The sequence below is a fragment of the Pteropus vampyrus genome, unplaced genomic scaffold, assembly GCF_000151845.1.
Source record: "Pteropus vampyrus isolate Shadow unplaced genomic scaffold, Pvam_2.0 Scaffold123, whole genome shotgun sequence".
NCBI lineage: Eukaryota > Metazoa > Chordata > Mammalia > Chiroptera > Pteropodidae > Pteropus > Pteropus vampyrus.
In genome coordinates, this window is record NW_011888904.1 from 351,888 (window position 1) to 378,334 (window position 26,447).

The 26,447-nt window shown below is 39.2% G+C and overlaps 1 protein-coding gene across 9 annotated transcripts in view; it reads right to left on the reverse strand.

Annotated features, from left to right (window-relative positions):
- Positions 1–12,648: 12,648 nt before the first annotated feature.
- RNF38 (ring finger protein 38) overlaps positions 12,649–26,447 on the reverse strand; it is a 108,138-nt gene continuing 94,339 nt past the window's right edge. For all 9 annotated transcript variants that reach the window (XM_011366200.2, XM_011366197.2, XM_023534214.1 and 6 more), the window contains 6 exons: positions 26,278–26,439; positions 25,876–25,982; positions 24,494–24,578; positions 20,852–20,973; positions 17,585–17,684; positions 12,649–16,133 (listed from right to left, as the gene is read on the reverse strand). In XM_011366200.2, the coding sequence (XP_011364502.1) occupies positions 16,071–16,133; positions 17,585–17,684; positions 20,852–20,973; positions 24,494–24,578; positions 25,876–25,982; positions 26,278–26,439 (639 nt within the window). In that variant the 3' untranslated portion in view covers positions 12,649–16,070. The remainder of the gene's footprint in view (positions 16,134–17,584; positions 17,685–20,851; positions 20,974–24,493; positions 24,579–25,875; positions 25,983–26,277; positions 26,440–26,447) is intronic.

Genomic DNA, 26,447 nt, shown 5'->3' on the forward strand with positions numbered 1-26,447 from the left:
GAAATGACCCTGCCCCCATTTACTTGCTGAAATGCAAATAGGTATATTGCTGGTTGGGGAGGGCGAAGGAAGAAAAAGTCCCTTTGCTCCCCATGAGCCACTCATGGGAGGAACACGGTACCATGGAAACCTGGGGCCCAGCCCTGGCCTTGCCTCTAACCCCCAGCTTGACCTTGGGTAACTTCCTTGTCTTAGTGTGTCTCAGTTTCCCCATTGGCAAGTTAACGACCGCTGAAGACCACTGGACCGGGGAAGAGGGAGGAGGGATAGGTGGCTTGAGTGCAAGGAGGCAGGTGGGTGGGGGCCCGGGAGCTGGGCTCAGACAGGGAGAATCAAGGGAGCAGTGACTCTGAGCAGGTGGTGGAGGCCGAGCCAGGGACAGACAGGACTGTCAAGGTGCTAGTGTCCCACTAATCACTGGTCCTGAACACAGACCTACTCTTAGTCCTGGCTGGAGCCCCCCAAGTGTGAGCTGGTTCTGACCCCTCTCCTGCAGCAGAGAGAGGAGCCGACTGTGAACTGCAGCCCTACCCAGCTAGTCAGCATTCCGTGTTTGCATGGAAGAGGAGGAAGAGAGGGATGCAAAGCTTGTCCTTTTGGTAGCTTTCATTCATTCACTTATTAAATACTGTCTTTGGACAGTTTTCTGCTTCTAAAAATAAAACACTCTTACTGTAAAAAATTCAAACATAAATGAAAACTTGAAATCCATGAAAATAATGTTTTCCTAGTACTACCCCCTAGAGCAAATAATCTGTTGTTATGTATTTGTTGTATGTATTTTCCATTTTTTTTGGTAACATACAAATACACTTATTTTGGGTAATATAGAAGTATTTGAATTAACACATCAGAAGGTTTCTATCCACTTCTTTTGAGCCCTAATTCCACTGCCCTGTGCAGAGAGAGCCACAGTTAATGTTCTGGTTTCCATGCTTCTAGACATTCAAACGCAGGTAGCTCGCCATCTGAATGCTTGTTGTCCAGCTCTGTAAGTGGGAGTGTAAGCGAGAGGGCAGCTTTCGCCAGTGCAGCACCCCCAACCTCTCCACCCCACTCCATCCCCCGCCTCTGCACTTCTCAGGTAAGCATCAGAAGCCTTTCCCGCTGTCCCCCAATATCCAGGAGCACATGTAAGTCCTCTAGTTGTCCCCTGAATATTCCCCTCACATTGCTTTAGTTGAGGGAGGAGCATCCCTCCGTCTCCACAGTGGGGCGTGGTGGGGTGGCTGGTGGAGGCATCAGGACTCTAATAGCTCTTCAGCCCTCTGTCTTTTTGTAGGCTGAATGGGGTGAGCGTTAATGCCAGCAAAGCTGGTTTCCTTATGTCGTGGCATGTCCTGCATATGTGGTCCACCCCTCTCTTGGGAGGTGGGGGACTAAGCATCTATTATGTACTCTCAGCCTTTGGAGTCTCAGCTGAAAGAGAGACAGAAAGAATCCCATCTTCATGTCCAGCCACATTTATTAAACCAGCTTTCAGTGATGGACAATGGGCTGTTTCCTGGGTATGTGTGTGCATGCACACATGAGCTCCCTCAGGCGAGCTGTTAATCTAGCTACTGATTCTTATAAACAGTTGTCATTTGGCCTCCCCAGCCCATCCAACTAGTCATGGACTAGGTCTCCCTGCCCTACTTCTCAAGCTGGGAGAAGCTTACCACTGGACATACCCAAATGTACGCTGTGGGGCTATAAGAGCACCATATTGACTCAAAATTTTGGGTGAATAGCATAATTATTCAGTTCTTAATATAAGAAGGATAAATTGGGAGACACCAAGAACAGGTCCCCTCTGCAGTGAGCTGCTCGGGACTCTGGTGCCAGACCTTCCGGAGATGTACAGTCATTCTCCTATCCCCCCTACAGATATTATCCTATGTCATTCTCTCACGCCCTTAGGGATGCTCTGCTATGTCATTCTCCTGTGCCCCTAGGGACATCTTGAAATGCACTGCTGTCATACCTTTCCTCCCAGATGGCTCTCAATGATCCCTGCCTCCCAATATCCACACCTTCGGGTAGTCCTTTCTCTCACTGTGCTGGGATGGTCCACGTGACCAACAGAATATGGCAAAAGGGATGGCATGTCACTTCCAAGAATACATTATAAGGTTATTAGGTTATAAAAGACTTGAACTCTTAGTTTCTTGGATTGTTTGCTTTGGAAAAAGCGAGCTACCATGTTAAGCAGCCCTATGGAAAGGCCTGTGGGTGAAGAAACAGGGCTGCCAACGACCACATGAGTGAGCTTGGAAGCAGATCCTTCAGCCCCCGTCAAGTCTGCAAAGATTACAGGTCCAGCTGACAGCTTGATCATAATGTCTTAAGAGACCTCGAGCCAGAACTACCCAGCTAAGCCTCGCCTGGATGCCTGACCCTCAGAAACCGTGTGATACAATAAATATTTGTTATTTTAAGCTGCTATGTCCAGTTTGGCTTTTAAAAAAGCGCTTTATTAAATACATACTAAATGCTAGGTGCTGGAGACTCAAAGATGGATAAACTATCATCCCTGACCTTAAAAAACCAACTTATAGTTAGTGATGAAGAAAATATATAATCAGAGGTAGTAGCATTATTATGTTGAAAGTACTGTGTTGGAGGTGGGAGTGGAGAAATGACCCCTAAACTGAGTCTCAGTCGAAGTTTTCCAGACAAAGAAGGGTGGGAAGGATGGTCGAGGGAAAGGGGATACATAAGGAAAAACCTTTGAGCATGAAGCAACATGGAGTGTGTGTAGGGGAGTCACAAATAGTTTCCATTTCTAGAGTGTGAAATGTAAAATTGAGAGTAGCAAGGAATAAGGTGAGAAAGGTAGGGTGGTCCAGGAGGGTCCTGGGGGCCATGCTAGTACCTTGGACTCTATCTAGGTGATGGGGAGCCATGAATGGGACTCCAACAAAGGAATGACATGTCGAGATTTGACATATGGAGGGTGGATGCAAAGGGAAAAATAATTGGATCTTTAAGGATTCTCATAGCCCAGAATGGAGCAATCTAAATGATCAATAGTAGAGGAATGTTTAAACGAATTTTGATAGCCCATACAATGGATGATTATGCCACTATTAAAAATCACCTTTGCAAAGACTATTTAATGATGAGTGGAACAATCTTGTCCCCTGCGGCAAGATCTCGATTTTCTGTTAAAAAAAACTATCAGAAAAAGCAATAAGTATGATTCAATAGATTAGTAATTAGGAGAGAAAAGAAAAGAGCTTAAACCAGGGTAATGAGAAAAAAGGCAGAGAAAAAGCAGCAGAGCAGAAGACATGTTTAGAAGGTAAAACTGTGATTTGGTGACTAATGGGAGGTAGCTCTGAGGAAGTGGAGGGCATCGGGGAACTCGTTTGACTTGGTCAGCTTGTGTGGTTTGGCTGATGACGGAGCCATTGACTAAACCTGAGAACACCGGAAAGTTCAGAAGTTTGGGAAGGAAAAGTACAGGTCTGGATGTGCTGAGTTCTGAGATGCTTGAGAGGCTAAGGTAATTAATGGGTGACAGCTAAAACCTGATAATTGGATGCGTCGCCTTAGGATAAAAACATTGTTTGAGAACTCCAGTGTGTAGGGAAAGATTTGAATAAATGATCTGCCATTTCAAATATTAGTGTTACTTCTGTTTAAACGCTGGCTCTATTCATGAAATCATGAATACAGAAGACATTTGTATGATTATATCAGTTAGGATACTATTTTGCTGGTTACAGAAAAGCCAAATTGAACAGGGGTTTTCCTCACTCACACAGCCAGAAGTCGGAAGAGTGTGGATGCTGTGACTATTCAATGCAGCCGTCCACATCAGGGACCATTTCTTTCCAACTCTCTTTTGCCTTCATGTGCTCAGCTTCATCCTGAGGCTAATCCCCTCCCTCATGCCTGTAGGAATAACTGTCAGTAGCCAAGAGGGATACTTACTTACACGTGTATATCCAGGGGGACAGAGAGCATTTCTGAGTCAACATTCCAAGTAAGAATCTGGAGATTCTCCTGCACTTGCACTACTTAGGCCATGTAGCTTCCTCAAAGCCCTGATTGTGCCCAGAACAATTGAATATGCTCGCTGGCTTTAACCCCACCAGGGACCACCCTGAAGCTCAGACTAAAGTCAACTCCCTCCTACAAACATGAGGTACCTGGAGAAGGGGTGGCTAAGGACTGTTAGGAAGAAGGATTGAGGAGATGGATACCCAGTAGGCAGTGAAAAATGTTCACTAGACAAAATGTCTAGATCTGCAAACCCAAGAGCCTACCTAGTCCAGAGAAAGATGCTGAATCTTCAGTTTTAGAAAACACCGAATGCTCTAGTCCTCCTTTAGGGAGCAAAAGAATTGACTCTTCATTCAATTCTGGGTTTCGACCTCCCCTCACCAATATGTGAATGATTCCAGAATCTTCTCTTTAGACCTTTAGGGGGTGCCTTTGGTCTCTTAGGGAAGGAATAAATGGGAAAGGCATAAGTTAAGAGCCTGCCGTGTGGGTGGTACTATTGTTAGTGCTTTTACTTGCACTAAATTATTTAACTTAGTTCCTTTGATCCTGTGAAGCATCTTATTATTCTCAGTTGATAGATGAGGAAATTGTGCCCAAAGAGGTGAAGCAAATCACCCACAGGCACACAGCCCCTTCTGATATTAATCAGGATTCTCAATGAATTAGAGTTGCGTTAGCTGAGTCAAAGCTCGGGAAATTTGTCATAAGGATCCAAAGTGTCTCATGGAGCCTGAGAGCTGAGTTGCAGGTGGGACAAGAACCAGGGACTGAAGAGCCGGCGAGTCTCTTCTTTCATCTCTGCTCATCTCTGCACTTCTGCCTCATCCTTCTCTCCTCCTGCAAACAGAATTTCTCTGCTCCTCCAGAACCTGAGGCAGAAAAAGTGGCCACTTAAATCACTGTCCTGTTTTTTCTCCTTCTGTTCCCTAATCCTGGAGAAGTCACACCCACTGGCACAGAGGGGAGTGACATTGTACAATATGGCTGCTCCCCTGGCCCTACTCTGAGTGGCTGTCAGCTAAATAAAGCCATGATGAGCCGAATAGATGACTCAGAAGCAGTGTTTTCTTTGCAGACCAGCAACAGGGAACAAATCTGTACGTGCTCTCTCAGGGACTTGCAGCAGATGGGTTGCTGTGAAAGGAGCTTTGAGCCAGAACTTCTGCTAGTCGCCTACCCTTGGCCTCTCCGTGGGCATTTTGTCCAAGCACGCTGTAGCTGTTTAATGCTCAAAGTGGCTGACAACCCTTAATGCAGTAGTTGCTTGGGACCTCAGAGTTCCTTGCTATATCGCTGCAAAATGAAAGTCTGGGGTATTTCCTCCAGCATGGCCTTTAGTTCTAGGTTGGGTTTGGGTGGTGGACTCCTAGGAAAAGTCATGACGAACCAGCCCCTAGGGGGACTGGCAAGGCCCTCTCTGGGTGACCAGCCCTGCTGGACCCTGAGAGGTCAATGAGTCAATGGCATTTGTGTTTTGTGGGCGGGCCGGGGCTTGCTCCTGATTGTGGTCTCCTTGTGAGTGTGGTAAGTGCATGGGGCACAGCTCTGACCCTGCCTGGGTTAACAGTGACCTGGACCCCACTAATCCGCTACACAAATCCAGCAAGAGCAGTTCACTCAGAATTGGGAGTCATGTGCAACCACAGCAGGCTTTCTCTGGCACCTCTCAGCAAAGGAGTATGTCTATTCTCCACTATTCAGAGCCATGTGAAACCTGGCCCAGATCAGCGTGCTTCACTTCCTGGTAGAGTTGGGCCCCCAGCCAGCCCTGAGAGACTTCCTTCTGAGGCCTCCTGAAGTCAGCCTTGTCTTAGGTGACACAATTAGTGCTCCTAACACCCAGTAGCCCAGGCTTCTCCCTGGAGCTCCGGGCCTGCTCATGCAACTGCGTAGTGGACATCTGCCCTTGAGCGTGCACGTCACAGGGTGTCTAAAGGCCAGGTCCTCATCTTTCATGCACACTCTCCTCTCCCATTCTCACTTTTGTCAAAACCTGCTCTTCCTATAAGATTCATTTTTTAGCTGATTGTTCCCAGCAACCACCTCACCATTCCAGCCGGGGAGTTATTCTCCATTCCTTCTCTCAAGAAACATTTCTTGAACCCTCTACCATCTGCCAGACTCTGTGCCAGGCCCTAAAGGTGAAGACGCGTGTCCGTGCAGGTCAGGATGCTCACAGGCCAGTGGAAAACCCATGAGTACGAGTGCTGGTAATACACCAGGGAGCAGAAATGGCTCATCAACCCAGGTTGTCACCAGAGAAGGGGCGGAGGGTCTGACCCAGATTACAAGGATCAGGGCAGATTTCCTGGAAGAGGTGATACCTGAGTTGAGTCATGAGAGAAGAGAGAGGAGTGGAGACAGAGGCCTTCCAGGCAGAGGCGTCTGCGTGAGAAAATATAGAGAGAGCACAGTGTGTCTGGGGAACTGTAAGCAGGTTGATGCCGCTAGAGGGTAAAATCCAAGGCAAGGGGTCTTGAGTGTTGAGGCTGGAACCGCAATCAGGAGCAGACCGAGAAAGGCTTTTGTGGAAGAGGGGACATGCCAAAGAGATGGCACTTTGTCCTGTAGGCAATGAAAAGCCATTTAAGGTTTTGGGTCTATAGGTGGGGGTGGGCGACGAAAGAAGCCAGTCGTATTTGCATTTTGAATGACTCACTTTGGAGGCTATGGAAAGGTTTAAATATGAGGATGAGATCGGGGAGGGAGGTGTGGCGAAACTGGAAGCGTGATCTTGAAAAGGGATGACAGAACCTGACCTGGGGCTGTGGAGGAAAGGGAGACAAAGAAACAACTGATTAGGTGTAGAGTAGCCAGATGTGTGAGTCAAGGATGACATCCCTGTTTGTGGCTGAAGAGTGGGGTGCACGGTGGGGCCAGTGATGGAAATAGAGAAGACGGGAGGAGTAGCACATTTAGGGGAAGTATGATGAGCTCATGTCTGGATATATCCAATGTGAGTGCCCACGGGATGTGCAGGAGGGGAAATTCTGGAGGAAATGTGCAGCAAGAAGCTGGAAACACCGACAGAAACTCTGGGAAGTTGGGACTGGAGATGAGAATCTGTGAGTCATGAGAATTGATCAAACAGTTGAATCAGGAGAAGAGAGAGTATGCAGAACGGGAAAACCAGAGGCGGAGGACACATGTCCTAGGGAGCCCTGATATTAAAGGGGTAGGCCGAAGAAAAGAGAAACAAAGAGGATGGATTGAGAAGCGTGTCATGAAAGCCAAAGGCACACAGCTTTCAAACATGAAGAGGAATGAGCAGTGTCATATACCACAGGGAAGTCCAGCAAGACGAAGATTGGAACGTGTTCATTCAACTTGACATTTAGGTAGCCACTGGGAAACCTGTGATTGGTAAGGGGAGCTCTTGGCAGATACCATAGCCTGAATCTCACTGCACTTGTGTGTATGCGGAGGAGTATGGGAGCTGGGTTCATATGCAAGAATTGGTCTTTATCAGTATAGAGAAAGCTTGATTTTAAAGCTAAACCAAGCTGCATTTTAGAATACAACTAAAAGAAAGAAAGGAAAAAAGGAAGGAGGGATAGAGGGAGGGAAGAAAGAAGGGAAAGAAGGAAGGAAGGGAGAAAGAAAGGGGTGGAGGGAAGGAGGGAGGAAGAGAGAGAAGAAAGGAAAGGAAGAAGGAAGGGAAGGAGGGAGGTAGGAAAGAGGAAGGGAGGAAAAATCTTTTAAACTGTTAGAAGTTCTACTTGGTATGGAATAAATACAACATTACTCAGGAAGGAATGAATCTCTGAGCTGTAGTGATCCTGTCCTATTCTGGGAAACAGATTTTTTATGTATGCTTTCTGTAAATAAAAACAACATTAAAGCACATTTGAGGAGTTTATAACATCAATTCACCTGTACGTTAAAAGGCTTTTATCTGGAACTTGGTTTTGTACAACAGTGCCCCCTGGTGTGTATGTCATGAATACTTATCTTTCCTTAGCATGGAGGCTATCTTTATTCTAGAAAAGTGATTGCTGCTCTCACACTCTTTAACTTAAAAAGCAAGTTCAAAACACAGATGTTGTGGAAAGGGGGAAGTGTTTGACTTGTGCAGCCGGTTTAGGTTTTTTGCGATGCAACACTGGGGACATGGCTCATTTACGACGGTAAAAATTCATTTGCCCACATGCTTTGTATAGCTGTACTCTTTTTTCTTTTTTTTTCCCCAGTGACAGACAATGGTTTATTTTGCACATTTACACGACAGCAGCAAGGACACAGCAGTCACGTCTGGCAGCCCCACCAGGGTCACGGAGTGGGACTCCTCTTTATTTTTAAAAATTGATAAAATTATATACACAGAGAAGTGAACAAATCCTAAGTATAGAGCACAATAAAGTTCTCAAACTGAACAACTTGTATAATCAAACATGTTGATCAGTAACGTCACCGACAGCCCCGACGACCTTCTGGGGCCCTCTGCTTCCAGTCCCTCGCTTCCTGCTGAGAATAACCACTATCACGCCATCTGATAGCATAGATCCATTTTGTTGTTTTTGAATTTTCTATAATTGGAATGATCTTTTGTGTCTTATTCAATATAGTTGTTGAGATTTGTCCCTGTTGCTCTTCACTGTATGAAATACTATTGTAAAATTTAACCATAATTTATCCATTCAATAGTTGATAAAAACTTCTTTCCAGGCAGGGCTGATAGTTTGCTATGAACATTCTTGTAAATGCCTTTTGTGCATGTGTTTCTGTTGGGTATATACCTAGGAATTACTGGATATAGAGCCTACTTAGCTTTAGTAGATAATGTCAAGCAGTTTTCTAAACTGGTCATTCCAATTTGTATTCCCATCAACAGTGTATGAGCATTCCAGTTGCTTCATAAGCTCACCAACACATGGTATTGCTAACCTGTTTAATTATAGACATTCTGGTGACTATAGGTCATGCTTTTTAAAAATAGTTTTAAGATGTAATTCACATATCATAAAATTCACCCCCTATATTCAAAGCCAGTATATTCAATGGCTTTCAATATACTCATAGAATTGTGCACCCATCATCACAATTTCAGAAACTCCACACCCCTTAGCTGTCACCAACTCCCCGTCTCCTCAGCTCTAATCAACCACTAATCTACTTTCTATCTCTACAGATTTGCTTTTGACATTTCACATACATGGAATCATACATGTGATCTTTTGTCTGGCTTCTTTCGCTCACCATGTTTTTCTTCCCCCCCAAAAAAAATTCATCAGATTTTAACAAAGGAACAATCATGGGTCAAACTGTGTATCTGAGACATAGGTTGCAGGCTTGTTCCTATTTACTCATCCCCCTTTAAAAACGTTACTAATTGCTCACTTACCCGATGGTACATTTCATAGCCAACTTATTTTCCTAAATATACTAGGAAGCTGTGCTGCTCTGAGTCAATTTGTGAGAGCACGACTGAGGTTGATCCAGGATGAGCCGAAGATAGGAGAAATGAATCCCTTTAACATTTTCTAGGTCAAAATTATTTTGATCATGCTTTCTGATTAGAAATTCTGGAGTTTTGAGTTCACTTGTTGGAACAGATTGAAATGATTCACCGAGCTGGGACAAATCTGGCTTTTCCTAAGGTACTTCTGTAGCTGTCCTCTATGTAGGTCATACAGTTCCATTCAGTTAAGACACAGACACAAGGGAGATGTGAAGACACACATGTAGACAGGCAGAGATTGGAGTTACGTGTGTACAAGCCAAAGAACTCCAAGGAGAGAGGAATAGAAGAGATTCCAGGCATCCAGAGAAAACCAGCACCTTGATTTTGGATTTCTGGCCTCCATAACTATGAGAATAAATTTATTCTAAGCCACCAAATTTGTAGTAATTTATTATGGGAGCCCTAGGAAACTAATACACTAGATACCTGAACTCCTGATTCTGAAGCTGCCTGGCATAAGCTGGTGCTCAGTAAAAGCTTGTGGAGCACAGCCTGGGGCAACAAACAGTCCTTAGGAAGGACTCAAATCTCTCCTTGTTTTGTGGGGAACAGAAATTAACTGACTTGGAACTCACTTTTTCCTTTGTTTTCCCAACTAAAACCTAGTAGCTTGGATTAGTAAATGGCCCAAGTTTCTCTTAGATATTCTAGAATTAGAATAAATGCAATTTCCATCCTTACTGGTACCAAAACCAGAGCGTACTGTGCCTGAATTGCCATAGTGACACATTGTGACACATAGTGACACATTTTTTCTTAGCAAGTCTGGCCTTATTTTGGCAAGAGTCAAGGTTACACTCCACTGATTTAGCCTAAGTCCAGTATTAACATGTCCAGAGCAGAAGGGGAGAAAAAAGAACCAACTACATGTGGATACCATATTGCTTACATTGACTACAGAAATATTACTAGGATTAAGTTTGCACCATCAAAAATGTATCTTGGCATAAGTTTGCAGAACTCTTTATTAGAGTATCTACCAAAGTTAGATGATATTATAGGCCCTTTTATTAACCAGCCACTATACTTTGTTTCCATGTGCAGACTAAGGACCAGAGGTTTGAAGGGAATGTGGGTTCCTTCTTCCTTAACAATTCACTTCCTCTCTACAGTGGGAAACATCCATACCGATTCTGCAGCACATTTTCAGATGTGACACTCAGTATCCTTGGCCTTCATTTTTTTTTAAAATTCAGTCTGCCTTATTCCTGTATTTCCTGTCAGTTTGGGAGGCAGAGACAAATAAGGTTACAAGCGTGTGTACTGTGGAGCGACACAACAGGAATCTGCCCCAGCATCCCCACGTGGGTGTTAAAGTTTCTGACTCTCAATTCTTCATATGTCAAGTTTTCTGATTGGAAAGTTAATCATTTAAATAGCTGTGAATCCTGAAGCTAACCAAATACCTGATTAGGGAGTTTTCTAACAAGGGCAGCTATATATGATGTTCACAGCAAGTAAGTCTGGACTTTATGTATTATTTATGCATTGAATATAGTAATACATTTTATTCAAATACATCAAAATATTTCTAACCACATTGTAGTTTATTAAGGAATGCAATGACAAAATTGTCTTGGGGTATCAAGAGTAATGTTCAATTCTTTGAAAATTAGATAACCTGGCAGTGTCAATCTAGAGCTGTCCCATCCAACACGGTGGTCACCAGTCACACGTAGCTATTGAAGCATTTGAAATGTGGTGAGTCTAAATGGAGATGTACTGTAAATGTGATTTATACACTGGATTTCAAAGACTCGGTATGAGGACATATTGAGATATTTAGCATGGCAGGTTGAATATACTGAAAAATGTTTCAACTGTTTCACTTTGTGATGCGAGTAAAAACTTTTAAATTATGTATGTGGTTAATTGTACTTCTATTGGACAGCACTGTCTATATGGTTCATTAGTCTGAAGCACACAAGAGATCTGAAACACTTGGTAGTATCTGACCACAAACATTCCTAAGAGTTTTATCCTCTGGCACAAATCTGGTCATGTGATCTAAGAAATAATTGTAGCCAGTGATGTTTAATTGGCACATTTGGTATGCTCGAGCTTTAGTATAATCAAAGCATAGTAAGAATAAGATGGGAGACATTTAAATGGGGAAAATAAAATAGCAAAGATAAATCCCGAGTCTACTTTTCACATTTAAGGATCTCTTATCACTCAGAAAATCTGCTGAGTCCAGTGGCTTTCTAGGACAGCTGTCCTCCAGCTAAGTGACTCAGGATCCAGGGCAACCATCACATGGCAAAGGAAAAGAGTTGGCTTTTAAATGCTCTCACGTGTCCAATACTTACAGGCCTTTGGCCAGAACCAGCTGCATGGGCCTCCCCGCCTTATTGTAGGTCAAGAGATGTGGGCGAGTGCATGGGTATTTACTAAGTAAATACTCCTGCCTTAAGACAGTACAAATTTGGGGTTTCTAAAGACATTCAAAGTCCAACACATATACTCCTTCAAATATGATGGAAGAATGAGGAAAATATTCAGGACTTGGCCACTTTTCTGAATGCTTCTGTCAGTTCAGTACCGAAGCCAGAGGGCATTACCTTCCCTTAAGCTAAAGAATGACTGCTTCCTGAAAGATGAAGAGCTAGAATCTATTTTTAGCCTCAATTTTTGTATTTTTTGTCTACTTTCTTTCTCAAGTAACAAAGTCAGCATACATATAAGTAGATTGCTTTTATTTTCTTCCTTTTTTAGTAAGAAATTTTCATACATAAAACATCAATTTTCATACATGAAAAATGACAAGCAGAGGCTCCTCTTTCGATATTATGTTGACAGTAAGTCAGACATAAGCTGTAGCTAATATGGCCAAATTTCCCCAATTATCTGTTGTAATCTTATTTCTTGCATCTTATGGTTAACATACACAAAAAAACTGCTACCCAATTTCTATCTACTGTTCAGTAAGCTTATGCTACATGTGTGGCTACACTCAGCTATCTTTTTGGCCATTTTAAAGATATATACACGTTATAATGCTAGTTGCTTTTGTTTTTAAAATGTTTGCACAAATGCAGGAACGAAATCTGAATTATGGTCTGATAATTAAATATGGCCACTAGCAGCAGCTCAACAACTCTATCTTCCCGCTGGAATCTTCCAACATCCCTCCCTCCAAGCACTCACAATCCCCATCCCTCCGTAACACAGTAATATGAAACACCACAAAATGTTTTAAGTGTACATCATACATTTATTACCAACAACCCTCTCAACTCCAAAATTGGGCACAGGGATTAAAAATAAAAATTCATTGCACTACTTAGTAAAGCATTACTAGTAACTTTCATAAAAAATGTACAAACTTTGTTAAAAATTTATCAAGCCTTCAAATGATTTGGTTACAGATATTTATAATACGTACATTTAAAACTATATGTTAACTGATACAATGGAATATGATTTGAGGAAATGACTCAGCAAATGATTCCAAAAAAAAAAAAAACAAAAAAAAACAAAAAAAAACCACCCCTGTAAGCTTTCATAATCTGAAACAAACAGCAAAATGAGGTAACCTAATGTACCCACAGGGGGAAAATAGCTTCCTAATGAAAGCCGAAAGATACCTGTGAAAAATAGTCTCATAAATGAGTTGTAGATCTCATTCAAAAAATTTAGGAGGCCCAAATTTAAGAATCTTAACAAATCACATTCGAGAGAGTGTATAAAATCTAAATATGCTTTCACATTTTCCAGATTTTACTCAAAAAGATTCAGGACCAAAAATCCTAATGAGATCTTGATACCTGGAGGACTTGACTTATTTTTTGTTTTGTTCTTTTTGGGGGGTGGGGTGAGGGTGGCTGGCCAAAAAAAAAAAACAACAAAAAAAAGTCAAAAATAATTCATGCGAAAAGAAAAAAAATAAAATAAAAATAAAACCCCACAGCAGAGTTAAGATGGTAAAGCCAATATTGTTTTAGGAGGAAAGAGGAAGAAGGCAACAAACCAACATCTGCCTGCTATCTGGTGCATCACCCAAGGTGACAACAGCTGGGCACGAATCAACTGTTCTCTTTCGCTAGCCACAAAACTGCTCACTATAGCTAGTCTGAGTTGGTTCAGAACACATGCATGTATGCTCCTAATAGGCACTAACCACTTAATAAGCAAGTCTGCACACATCTAAGAGCCCCATGCAAAGAAAAGATATTCCCAAAGGAGATCAGTCACAAGAGTGCAACAATTCAGGATTTTACCAAAATAGACCCTGCTGCCTCCTAAATTGCCAACTGCCTCTTAAAAATTTACTGGAAAAGGGATATTATGACAAGAATTCGTCAGAAGGAGGGAAGAGCTACTTTTCCTAGTCATTAGTACAATGTGCCTTGTTAATTAGGTATCTTATATAAATTAGAAAAAGTGCTTTACTTGCATGCTTCAATAAAATGAATACTGAGTGTAGTAGTGTTATGTTAGATCTGTACAGATATAAACTTTTTGCAGCTATATAAAAGAGTATGTATAACATGGGCTTTTGCCATTTTAAACATGATTTTTACTTTAAAAAAAATAAAGATTAAACTACACGTGATTTGTAATGTAGCTGATTATTATGCCAATAATTTTGGTCTTTAACAAACTTTTTATTCATCAGGAATAGGTGGGTAATATCCTAATGATTTAAAAGTAACATGTGCATTTTACCACTGTTTAGATGTATTTCTGATGCACTGACAAATACAGGGGCAAACAGAGTATGCAAAATCCTATTTGTATGACTAGATAGAGGCAACAGTGTCTGGAAAAGGGCAAAATTGTGCTTCTGTGTAAATTGACTTTACTGAACTCTAAGCTGTGATAAGCTTATAGAGACCTCAAGGGAAGGCAAGTAGCATGGCAGTAACAAGTAGTTAACACTGTCTGAGTAGAAAATCGACACAGAGCCAACTGAAAGCTGAGTGAGGCTGGCAGCAAGTCATCACAGTCCTGACTGGAATTATGCAGCTTGTGCTAATGCAAACAAAGCAATGACATCAACTGCAGGAAGAGGCAGACAATCTTGAATGCACAAAGAATGAGACAAGAATCTAAACACTGCTAGAAAACTGACTTTAAATAATCTGAATTATGCTCAATGAACCTATTAAAAAACCCACAAGGTTATGTATTGAAATAGTTCAGATCAACTAAATGAAGGTCAATTCCTGTTTTACAGCATTATTTTTTTATACAAAAATCAAATCTTCATTTATACTGCAAGTATTCTGGACACCTATTATATTAAATTTTTCTCAAACAAAATAAAAAGAAAAGTAATAAAACATCAAAGCACATCAGATCTAAGGAACTCGAGCTGTCACAGCACTTGATCCATCCAGAAAAAAAGAGTTTTGATGAGAAGCACATTTACTGAAGAAGAACCAGATAACTTTCAGAATTGGAGCTTGGCAGGTGAATATAAACAAATAGTTTTTTAAAAACAATTTTGTTGCCTATGGGAGTCTGAACAAAGAACATACATCAGAAGTCAAGCTGAGTTAGTTAACAGATTTTGTTTTGGTGGAAGTCAAGGAGGTGAGACTTCATGAGACCAGTGGTATTCTTAGAAATATATTACTCAAATATCTTCAGAATAGACTACAAATCTAAACATTAAAAAAATCACAAGTACTTCCTGTAAGAAGCTTACTAGAAATGTAAAGGAAAAAACAAAGTATCAACATTCAAATCATTGATTGAAATGCTAATATTGCTAACTGATGATGTATGATATTGCACCTTCTTTTTGGAAACAGCAAGTTGGAGTTTAAAAACTTTTTCACAACAGAATCAAAAAATCGGGATCATGGAGTGAGAATCTGTTACACTTTTTTTCTACAGTGATCCACTCAGGACCACCAATGAAGAGAAGGTGACAGCTGCCTGAAGCAAAGGAAGAAGGCTCTTCTCATTCCATTCATTGGGAGGGAAGGGGATGGAGTATTCAATGCTTATTATTGACGCACCCTTAGCAATCAGTGTGCAACAGCAAACACAAGGGGAAAAAACCAGTGTACAGTACTAGTGCTGTTTAAATAACACACCAGATTATACATTGCAGCATAATTAAAACTACACACACATTCTTGGTACATGCTGGTATATAGGATCTCATACACACATTAGCTACCATGCCCTCACACCAGTAGTTGCACACACTCTCACACACATACAGATACATTTATCACCAACAGCCATACGTTGCATTCATTTCCACTCACAGTTTCTGAAGGCTCTATATAAGGTAGATTGCTATATCATCTGGAGCTACCACTTTTTATAAAAGCACATGCTAAAAGATCACGTCCACTGTAATCTTGCAGCAACACTCGGAATGATCACACAAAAACCAGGGAATGTTAGTGCACACACGAAATTAAGCTAAAGAAAAAGTCTTTGGAGTTCCAATCACACGGTTAGTATAACAATCCCATAATTATGAAGACTAATTGTAAGCTTTTATAGTTGATTAAGTCACACAGTGCAAAGAAAGGTCCATTGACCCTTTTGGTAAAGGGAGGGCTGGAAGCCACACAGATTAAGTTCAATGGATAGTCCGTATATACATGTGATGAGGAACACCCAAACTAAATTTGTGCTCTTAGGTTGGTCATTCTGAATCCCGATGCACTTCTGAAGCATCAGCTCGGCAAATTGGGCAAGTACGATTTGCCTAAAACACAAAAGAGAAAACTTGTCTGAATTGTGACAACACAATGAAACATCTTAAAAGTGACGGAACTCTTTTTACTTCCCATAGTTTTTACGTTCTTTCTTCCTTTCAGAAGGTACAAAGCAATCATTTAACCTTGTCTTTAAAAAAATACCCCATGAACCTCAAAAAACTTAACAGGCTATCAATAGTTTAATAGGTTAGTTTCACCATATAGACAAGATTATTCATCGCCAGTTCAAATTTAATAACTGGCTTAAAACTCCATCTCAACAAATGGTACCACCATTTGTTTAGCTGCTAAAGACATAAACAGAGGCATCGCCTGCTCTCTTGCTTTCCACAGCCCAATACTCATCAAATATTCTCATTTCTATATTATAATAGCTTTCAAATCAGTGCTCTTCTTTTCATTTAATTGCCACTATTCATTCTCCATCTGGCTCAGAACATCCTTATTCCATCTCCTTGTCTCTCAGAAATAATCTCATCTAGTCCATTCTCCAAATAGTGGCCAGAGATCCTTCTAAAACATAAGTCAGTCATATTCTTTCACATCGCTTTCAGGATCTAGTCCAAACTCCCTCACACTTCACAGTGACTTCACAATAAGTCAGTCACTGGCGATATCTCTGAACGTTTCTTCTCTTGCCACTCTCCCTCACGCTCTAGCTATCAGCCACCTGGAACCTGTGGTTTTCCACCTATTCTCTGTTCTCACATGTCGGGGCTGTGCGTATATGCTGCTTTCCTTTCCTAAAAAGTTCAGACTCTTCTGTTCACCTTCAGGATTCAGTTTGAGCTAAACTGGATCCCTTCATCTGTGGCTCATCTGTCTTTCCTACCAAACTGTGAGGTTATCTAACTCCATATTACTATCTCCTAATCAGAATACTCTAAAAAAAGCACATGAAACAGAAAGGTATTTAAATTATTTTACTGCATCACATTTTATTCTACGATTATAAAATATAGAAAATAAAAAGGCCTTGAAATAATTTCATCCTGGTATTAACAACTATTAGAATTTGTGTCCTTTGGGCTCCTCCCTGCCATCTGCAAAGGAGAGTATGGTCAGAATTAAATAAAAGCACTAGAGGTTTATTTCTCATGTAAATTTCTGACAAAAGAGCTCCACAGTGAGGTCCCCTTCTAAACTGTTAGAGGAAACTGGCCTAACAAATTCGGGCCACACCCCTCTGTAGCAAGGACACAATGATTATCAAGGACAAATAACCAATTTTCGAGTTCTGCAGAATCACTCTCATGATGATGATCGTAGTTAATTTTCACTGGCCTTTTTCTCTTCATTTGCAGAAATCATACTGAAAGCTGTTTCAATTTTTTTCTCCTTACCCACCTTCCACCAACCACAGACTTACACTACATAAACTATGGTCAGTGAAAAAGAAAATTCAATGTTATTTTCTTCAGAGATGCCATCACTTTACCTTAAGCCATTTGTCGACACACTTGGCATGGAACTCGTGGTTACAGGGTAAAACTCTAAGTAGCTGCCTTGACTCAAAATCACACATGCACACTACACACCTAAAAAAAGCAAAAAGATCATTTAACCATAAAAACCAAGTGGTTTTCTACTTTGTTACAACTACTGAAGCCTATGAAACCACTTACCATTTCATTTATCAAAATGTCATTCTATATATATGCCTTACTGCTAAAATGTACACCTGAAACTTACTGGATTTTGTCAACCAATGTCACCATAATTAAAAAAAAAAAGTCATTTAAATTCGAAGACAAAATAATTGATGAAAAAATCATAATGTCAAGACATTTAGTAAAAGTGCTTTTCTTTATTGACAGATCAAGGAAATCTCTAACATCCGAGTCAGTCTTAATACTGAAGATATTGTAATATTCAACGAATGGTGCTAGAATGATTGGGTATCCATACACAAAGAAATAAAGTTGGACCCTACACCTCACACAATATACAAAAATTAAAAATGGAGCAAAGTCCTAAGTGTAAGAGCTAAAAACTATTAAACTCTTAGAAGAAAACACAAGTAAATCTTCATGACCCTAAAATAGGCAATGGCTTCTTAAGTGATAATACTAAAAATACAAGAAACAAAAAAGTGGATAAAGTGAACTTTGTCAAAATTATTTTTTTAAAACTGTGCTTCAAAAGACATCATCAAGAAAGTGAAAAGACAACTCACAAAATGGGAGATATTTTTGAAAATCAATAAGGGACTTGTATGTATAATATATAAAAAACTTCTACAACTCGACAATTAAAAATAAGCCCAATCAAAAAATGGACAAAGGATGGAAACAGGCATCTCTCCAAAGAAGATATATAAAAAGCCAACAAAGCACAATAAAAGACTCAAAATTATTTGTCAGATAGAAATCAAAACATCAATGAGATACCAGTTCACTCCCACAAGGATGGCTAGAATTAAAGGACCAACAATGAAAGGTACTGGAGAGGATGTAGATAAATTAAAATTTTATACATTGCTGGTGAGAATGTAAAATGGTACAGCCACTTTAGAAAAACTAGATGGTCTCAAAGATTAAACAGATAATTACCATAAGACCCAATATATCCAAGTACCCAAGAGAAATCAAATCACATCCACAGAAAAACTCTGCACAGGTATCCCTGCTTTTTGAACGTTTGCATTATGCTACTTCGCTTTTACGAAAGACCTACATTAGTACCTGTTTTTGCTAACTGAAAGAAATCCAAAGAGGATTCTCTTTTACAAAAAAAAAAGGCAAAAAGCAAAAAGAGCGTTCAGTGTTTGTTTTTCAGCAAGCATCCAAAGCAGCAAGAGTGGCACTCACTGCACAGCCCTTCCCCAGAGAACTACACTCAGCATCCCAGGATCAAGCCATAGCTCTGAACTGTGTCTCTGAACATCTGTGCTTTATCTCAGTTTATTTTGTATACTTGTTAGCAAGATGTATCCTAAAGTATCAGAAAAGCCTAAGAGAACTCATAAAGATGCTTAGTGTAAACTGGACATAAGTGTTTTGATCAGGGTGAATAAAATAGACATTATGCATGTGCTGAACTTGCATGCATCCACCATTCATACTATTTATGTGCAGAAAGGATCCTGAAGCTGTGGAAGAAGTTACTGCTGAAAAGATGCAATTGCCATGAGGATCTGAATTGAAACTGAACCAATAGTGAAAGGCCTGAAAGTGAAGTCATCCAGGAACTGAACATGAAGCACTTGTGTGAGATTTTCAATATGACTGCAGCAACTGTAGACAAGTATGACTTCTGAAAGGGCACCGAGGTTTAGGGCAAGTTTGCAGGATGTTTTGAGTGCCTACGAAGAATTATATGACAGAAAAATCTGTGAGGCTAAGCAATCAAACATATTGTGGTATTTTAAACCTTCCACACATCTGCCACAGCAGATGATGAACCCCAACTTCAACAGAGGCAGATAGGCAAAAAAAGGTGTAGATGTTGGTGACATGCCTGCCCTGATGGAATCAGACAATGATGACATGTTAAGAGACGACCCTCTTCTCTCGTATACTACATCGCAGTCTCCTATAACTCCCACCTCCCCACTCTCTGACGACTCAGCCCCCCACACCATCAATCACCACCTCTCAGCCTTCCTGATTCCTGTTATGTTAAACTACACTGGACATACATTATTTCTACTTTATGCAGGCTGTATATCATTTTTGCTTTTACTATATATTAGTGTTATTTAAGGTTTTACGTGTTTTTTAGTACGATTTGGTAGTTTATTTTTGGGGTTCTGGAAATGTTCAAAAATTTTTCCATGATAAACTAATGGTAATTGCTTCTTTACGCCATTTTGGCTTATGAAAGGTTTCATAAGAACACTCTACTTTTGGATAGCAAGGGAAATCTGTACATGAATGTTCACAGCAATATTATGAATACTACCCGAAATGTGGAAACAACTTAAATGTCCATCAACTAAGGAAAGAATATTTGGTACAATTAAATATTATTTAGCCATAAAAAGGAATGAAGTATTGATACAAGTTATTACACGATGAGCTTTGAAAACAAGCTAAGTCAAAGAAACCAGACTCAAAAGACCATATATTGTATAATCACATTTATGTGAAATGTCTAAAATAGGTAAATCTATAGAGATAAAAAGTGGTTTGTGCTGGGGTGGAGAGAGTTGGGGAGAAATGGGAAGTGGTTGCTAATGGGTAAGGAGTTCCTTTTTTGGGGGATGAAAATGCTATAAATTTGTGATGATAGTTATAAAACTCTGAATATACTAAAAACCACTGAATTGTATACTATTGAATTATATCTCAAGAGGGTTGCTATAAAGAAGATACTATAATCAGAATCTTTAGGTAAAAACCTCAAACTTTCTATGTTATGAGACTTATTAATTGTATATAAAATATTTGAGTTTAAATTACAAACCATAAAATTTCTACACAACCTAAAACTCCAGAACAGCACTGTCCACTAGAACTTTCTGAAGTGATGGAACTGTTCTACATCTATATCTTCCAATATAGCATCACTAGCTAGTGCAACAAAGAAATTTAACTTTAAATAGTCCCATGTGACTAGCAGCTACCTAACTGGACAGCACAGGCATATAGTAAGAAATACAAGTTACTAATCTTTATTAAGTTATCTTTGACTCTAAAGCTTTTATTTCATAAAGGTAGAAAAGGAAATTTAACATGGAGCGATGTCAGAAAAATGTACTTACAAAGTCTGTTCTGACTGGTGGTTGTTAGGATTGAACCGATAAGAAGGAAGTTGTTCAATATCTGCTTTAGTCAGTCCTCGAGGCTTAGCCTCTCCCAGTCGCTCTGCCAGGTTTAAAAGGGCCTGTTGACGTAAAAGGAGACATATTTTAACTTTCTTCACATTTTCTATTACAATTTTTTTAAACTACAATTATTGTGTAAAAATTTAAATACATACAAAAGTAGAGATAAGAGTATAACAAACTTCCATATGTCCATTACCCAGGCACAACAGTTGGCTAATTTTACTTCATCTATTACTGTCTATTCCTAAAACCCAGATTTCCAAACAAAGCTTCAAGATAGTATTTCATTGGTAAAATAATTGTTTCTTTAAAAGTCGGTCAACTTCAGCACTTATGACATTTTGGGCTAGATAAAATTTTGTTGTGCTGTTCTGTGCACTGTAGGATGTTTAGCAGCATCCCTGTCCCCTGCCTGCTAGACGTCAGTACTCTGCCCTGCTCCTGCCCCAGTTGTAGCAACGAAAAATGTTTCCAGATGTTGCTAAATATCCTCTAGGGGATAAAACTGTCCCCAGGTTGAGAACCACACTAAAAAATAAAGACTTTTTAAAAGAATATAACCACACTATCATCACACCTAAAAAATTAGTAACTTGATGTCAAATGTCTGATTTGTTTGTTATTTTCAAAACACTTTTTAAAAACAGTTCAAATCAGGATCCAAATAAATCCGTACATTACTGTTGCTTGATATGTCTTAAGTATCTTTTCTGCTTATATTTGTTGAAGAAACCAAGTCAATGGCCCGTAGAAATTTCCAGTTTGAATATTGCTGACTGAAACTCCCCACCCTGACTTGAGTCTCCTTTTCCCCTGTACTTCTTATAAATTGATAAATTTGACCATTTCCATCATAAAGCTCATCTAGTTGTTAGTAGCCACAGATGGAACACTACATCCACCAATTCATTAAAAAATGGCAAAATGGTAACATTCTATCATTCTTTCTTCATTTATTAAATGAAATACTTCTATAATGAGCAACTTCCCAATACTAAATTATAATCAGAAGTATAATTTATATACAAAGTGCAAGATAAATAAGACCAATGAGTTTATTTTTTGAAGTATCACTATGAACTCATAGATTTTTAAACAGCTGATGTATTTCAATATATTGCAACTATTATGCTTACTTATTCGTTTAATTATTCATTTGCTTTATCCTACAATCAAGCAACCTTTTGTGTGCTGCTTTTCCCCTTTATAGGGTACCACAGGGTTAAGAGAATGGGTAACAAAGAAATGATGACAATGAGAGAAACAGAATTTATTTCTCAAAATTTCAATAACTAATGCTGTGATAGGTGTGTGTTTTAATATGATGACGCCACAACACTGCTTTTGGTACAGCCTTATTTGAAGAACTGGGTCACATAAATAAATTGTTCCCTCTTAGTGAAGGAACAAGTCCCCCTAAGTCCTTCTAAATGCTAGGATAGTAAATAGTTAAATTTAATTGGTACTAATTACATTAGCATATAAAACTTAGATAAAATTTATGATATAGCTGATATATTTCTATACTGCTACTGTATATACTATAGGACAGTTATGTCAACTAATACAAATATTGACGATTATAGTCAATAAAATATGTTCATTAAGTCCTTATTGGACAAAAAATGTAAAGATAATCAAGCCCTCAACAAATTTATATGATGTAGCAGGCAAGACAACTGAAGGCAAGACATGATTAGTATGTGTGGTTTTATAAGAACAAAAAGGAGGGAGAGACTCATTTAGATCTGACAACGGACTAGAAATGCCTTTCACAGAGGTAGGTTGACAGTTATGTTTCAAAATATGGAGGAAGGGGAAAAAGTTCCTAGGCAGAAAGATCAAGGGGAGTAAAAGCACTTAGGCAAGAATGTACAGGGTAGACTCAAAACATAGTTTTCTGGGCTAGGGTGTGTTGTGTGTGCACACTATGAGACAAAACCAAAAAAGCCAATAAGACTTTTTTAATTTGATTACAAGTATGGCTTTGCAGATCAAACATATTCAACCCAAAACACAGTGCAGAAAGGGATTCGAATGTCGAATACACAATATTTTTCTTACTGGGATGGTATCACTGTTTTTTTCCATTAGTATGTATACAATCTGTTTAATGAAGGGCTTTCCTTTTCAGCAACATGATTATAACTTTAGTACAGAATGCCTAAGGATAACCAACTCCTTTTCTTACTGCTCTGTACAAAACTAACACGAAATGTAGAAACAAAACCATAGAATACAGCATTTGGCTTGATCTCTTCCTCACGCATTAAAAAAAGCCAAAGGTGCTTTAAAATTGTGTTTGTGTGTGTGGGTCTCTCCTCCCTGTCCCCAGGTTCAATTCACCTTAAAAAACCTGTTCCGACACAGACATCTTGACAATAATGGTTCAACTTAGAATTTTTCCACTTTACAATGGTGCAAAAGTGATACACATTCAATAGAAACTCGCTAGGCTATGGTGTTAGGTAGGTTAAATGCATTTTAACTTATGGTGTTTTCAATTTATGATGGGTTTACTGTGATGTAACCCCATCATAAGTCAAGGAATATATATGTATTCATACTGTGTAGAGATTAGTGAAGCCAGTGTGAATAAGATAGTTGGCAGTCTGAAAACAAAGTCATATAGTCATATTCAACATATCCAAATCCAAATTTGCCTTCCAACCACTAAACTGCAACTCCTACTACCGACCTCAAATGATACATCATCTAAGTTAGACGGCATCATTTACCAGATCTGCTATCACCTCCTGCCTTCTCTGCAGGCCACTGCAGTCCTTTTTGCAGAGCATCTTTTTTTTTGCAACTCTCCCACTCATGTCCGACCCTGCCATAAATCATTCAGTGACCAAATACTGTTGATTCTAGTGCTAAAACATCTTTGAGGATATATTCTTTTCTATCTGCACTTCCCATAATTCGGACCTTGCATGGTTTTATAATTTATTACCTGACCTAGTAAATAGATGTTTCCCCACCATCAACTTCTTAATCATGCCCACCTACTCCTTCTACTAGCAGAATTTTAACTCTTAAAGGTAGAGATCTGATGCCATAAGCACCAAAAAACTCAGCAGCTCCTTCCTACCACTATATTCAAAATTATGTCCAGTCATTAGCAGGACACTCAAGTACAACCAGTTGAGCTTTTCAATCAAATCTCCTCCTTTTCCCTTTAACCACAGACTATATGTAGTTCCTCAAGAATATCCTGCACTTCCTTGTCTCAATCTTATGCACGAAAACCTTTCCCCATCCTTCCAAGAACTGGCTCAAATACTTCTGCTTCCACAAAATCTTTTGACAACATTCATTCATAATTTACTATTTTCTCATTTACATTTCTTCAAAAGAATTATAAATAATTTTAATAGAGCACCAAAATCCGTCTTGTTATTAGAGATGTGTGGTACATGACAAAATATCTTCAAGGATGTTGAACACTTTTTTGATATATTTGTATATCTTGATATATACAAAGAATTCACCTGTTTAATAGGAAGAATGAGTTGAATAATACTTTTTATGCACATAATACTCCCCAAATTAATCCACAGTTCACTTACTAACCTCATAATTTTCTACTTCTCCATCTTCCACATCTAATTCAAAGCTGAAAGTTGGGCCTACTGCAGGTGGCACTGGAAGCATTGATCTGCAGTAAAAATAACCAACACAGCATTGATACATTACTATATTACTTCAATGAACAGGATGGAATAACAAGGCCATGTGCTACAGGGACAAAGAACAGTCAGGGTTAACCAGTGGCAATCTTTTAAAAACACTGCCTTCGCTAACAATAAAGAATTAAAAATTGATTTTAAAAAAATATCACTCACAATGGCATAAAACCACATGAAATATTAGGGATAAATTTACCAAAACATGCGTAAGACCTGCATAAAAAAAACTAAAAATACTGCTAGGATAAACTTAAAAAGATAAATAAATAGAGTAATATACCATTTAAGGAGACTAGAACATTCAAAATTAAGATGTCAATTTTCTTCCAAAATTTATCTATAGATTTCATGGAATCTCTACCAAAATCTCTGCAAGTTTTTAAGTAGAAACTGATTTGCTGATTTTAAAATTTATATGATTCGCACAAAAGACTTCAAATAAAATCATTTTAAGAACAAAGTTGGGAGACTTATCTGATTTTAAGACTTATAATAAAGCTATAACGATCAAAATAGTGATAGAGGTACAAGACCCTCTGGTATAAAGACAACATTTCCTGCTTTCCTAGAAGGTAGTTATAGACATGAGACTAAAACTGCCCAATGAAATGTAGGCAGGAGTAATACACATAGCTTCTAGGAAGTATCCCTGAGAGGAGGCAGGTAGGCAGAGAGATCCATTTTCATTTTTGCTATCTGGAATGTGGACATGATGGCTAGAGCATGAGGAGACATCTTAAATCATGTAGAGGAAGCCATAAAATTCTAAGGATGGTAGAACTATTCCTCAGAGTTATGGGGCTAACAAAACCATTCTTGAATTGCCTACTTCTAAACTTCATTATATAAGAGAGAAAAAAAGAACTATCATGTTTAACCCATGGGGGTTTCTGTTACAAACTTAATTTCTAAGACATAGAAATAACTTCTCCTCTCTTCTTCCCTTGAGAAGCAGCAACATCAAAAGCTAGATAATCAAAGAAGGTGGCAAGTGATGCTAGATGTAAAAGCAGCAAAAATTTTAAACTTTTCTATCTTTTGATTTGATAAACCTATTTTCTAGCTCACAGACTTCTTCTTCCCCCACTTCTGCCTTGTCTTTGCTCTTCTTTCACTCTTAAATGGTTCCCCCATCCCAACCCCTTAACATCAAATAAAAATATCTAACACACTCTAAATTACATTCCACACAAAAGACACTCATAAAGGAAAGAGAATCTCAAGGGTATCAAAATTCAGAACTCATTAAAGTAATAAAAAACTTACAACACATATGGTAGTAAGCTGGGATGATAAGGGGGAGGTGGTATTGGCTGCTGGGATCGGTATCTACTACGTCCTGTGAGTCTCCGAGGCATAAATGGAGGATAGGGCTGTAGAGGAAAATGTTGAAACACTTTAGATCGTTCTGCCTTTACAACTATTTCATCTGTTGAATAAAGGCCCTTCATTTGTAAAAATCTAGACAATTCTTTACTCTTCAAACGGTATTTAGTATTTCTTAAATGTTAACATAAATGGAACAGCATACACTTAAGTATATTTCTAAACACGAGTTTTCCAACCAAATGATTTCAGCAATACGTTTAAAATTCTAAACATTGAAACAGAACTCAAAACAAGTTATCGTAGCAGATAATAAATTAATAACAATAAATGAAAACTTACTACTCCAAAGGACACCTCTTGATGCAAAGGATCATGTGTTAAGAACTGCAAAGGAGCTGATGGAGGTAATGTTGGGGGATGGGCTGATGGAGGGTAAGTAAAACCTCCTACGGGAAGATGTTCACCTAAAAGTTCCACTTCGTTTTCTATCCTTTGCAGAGGCTGAAGAG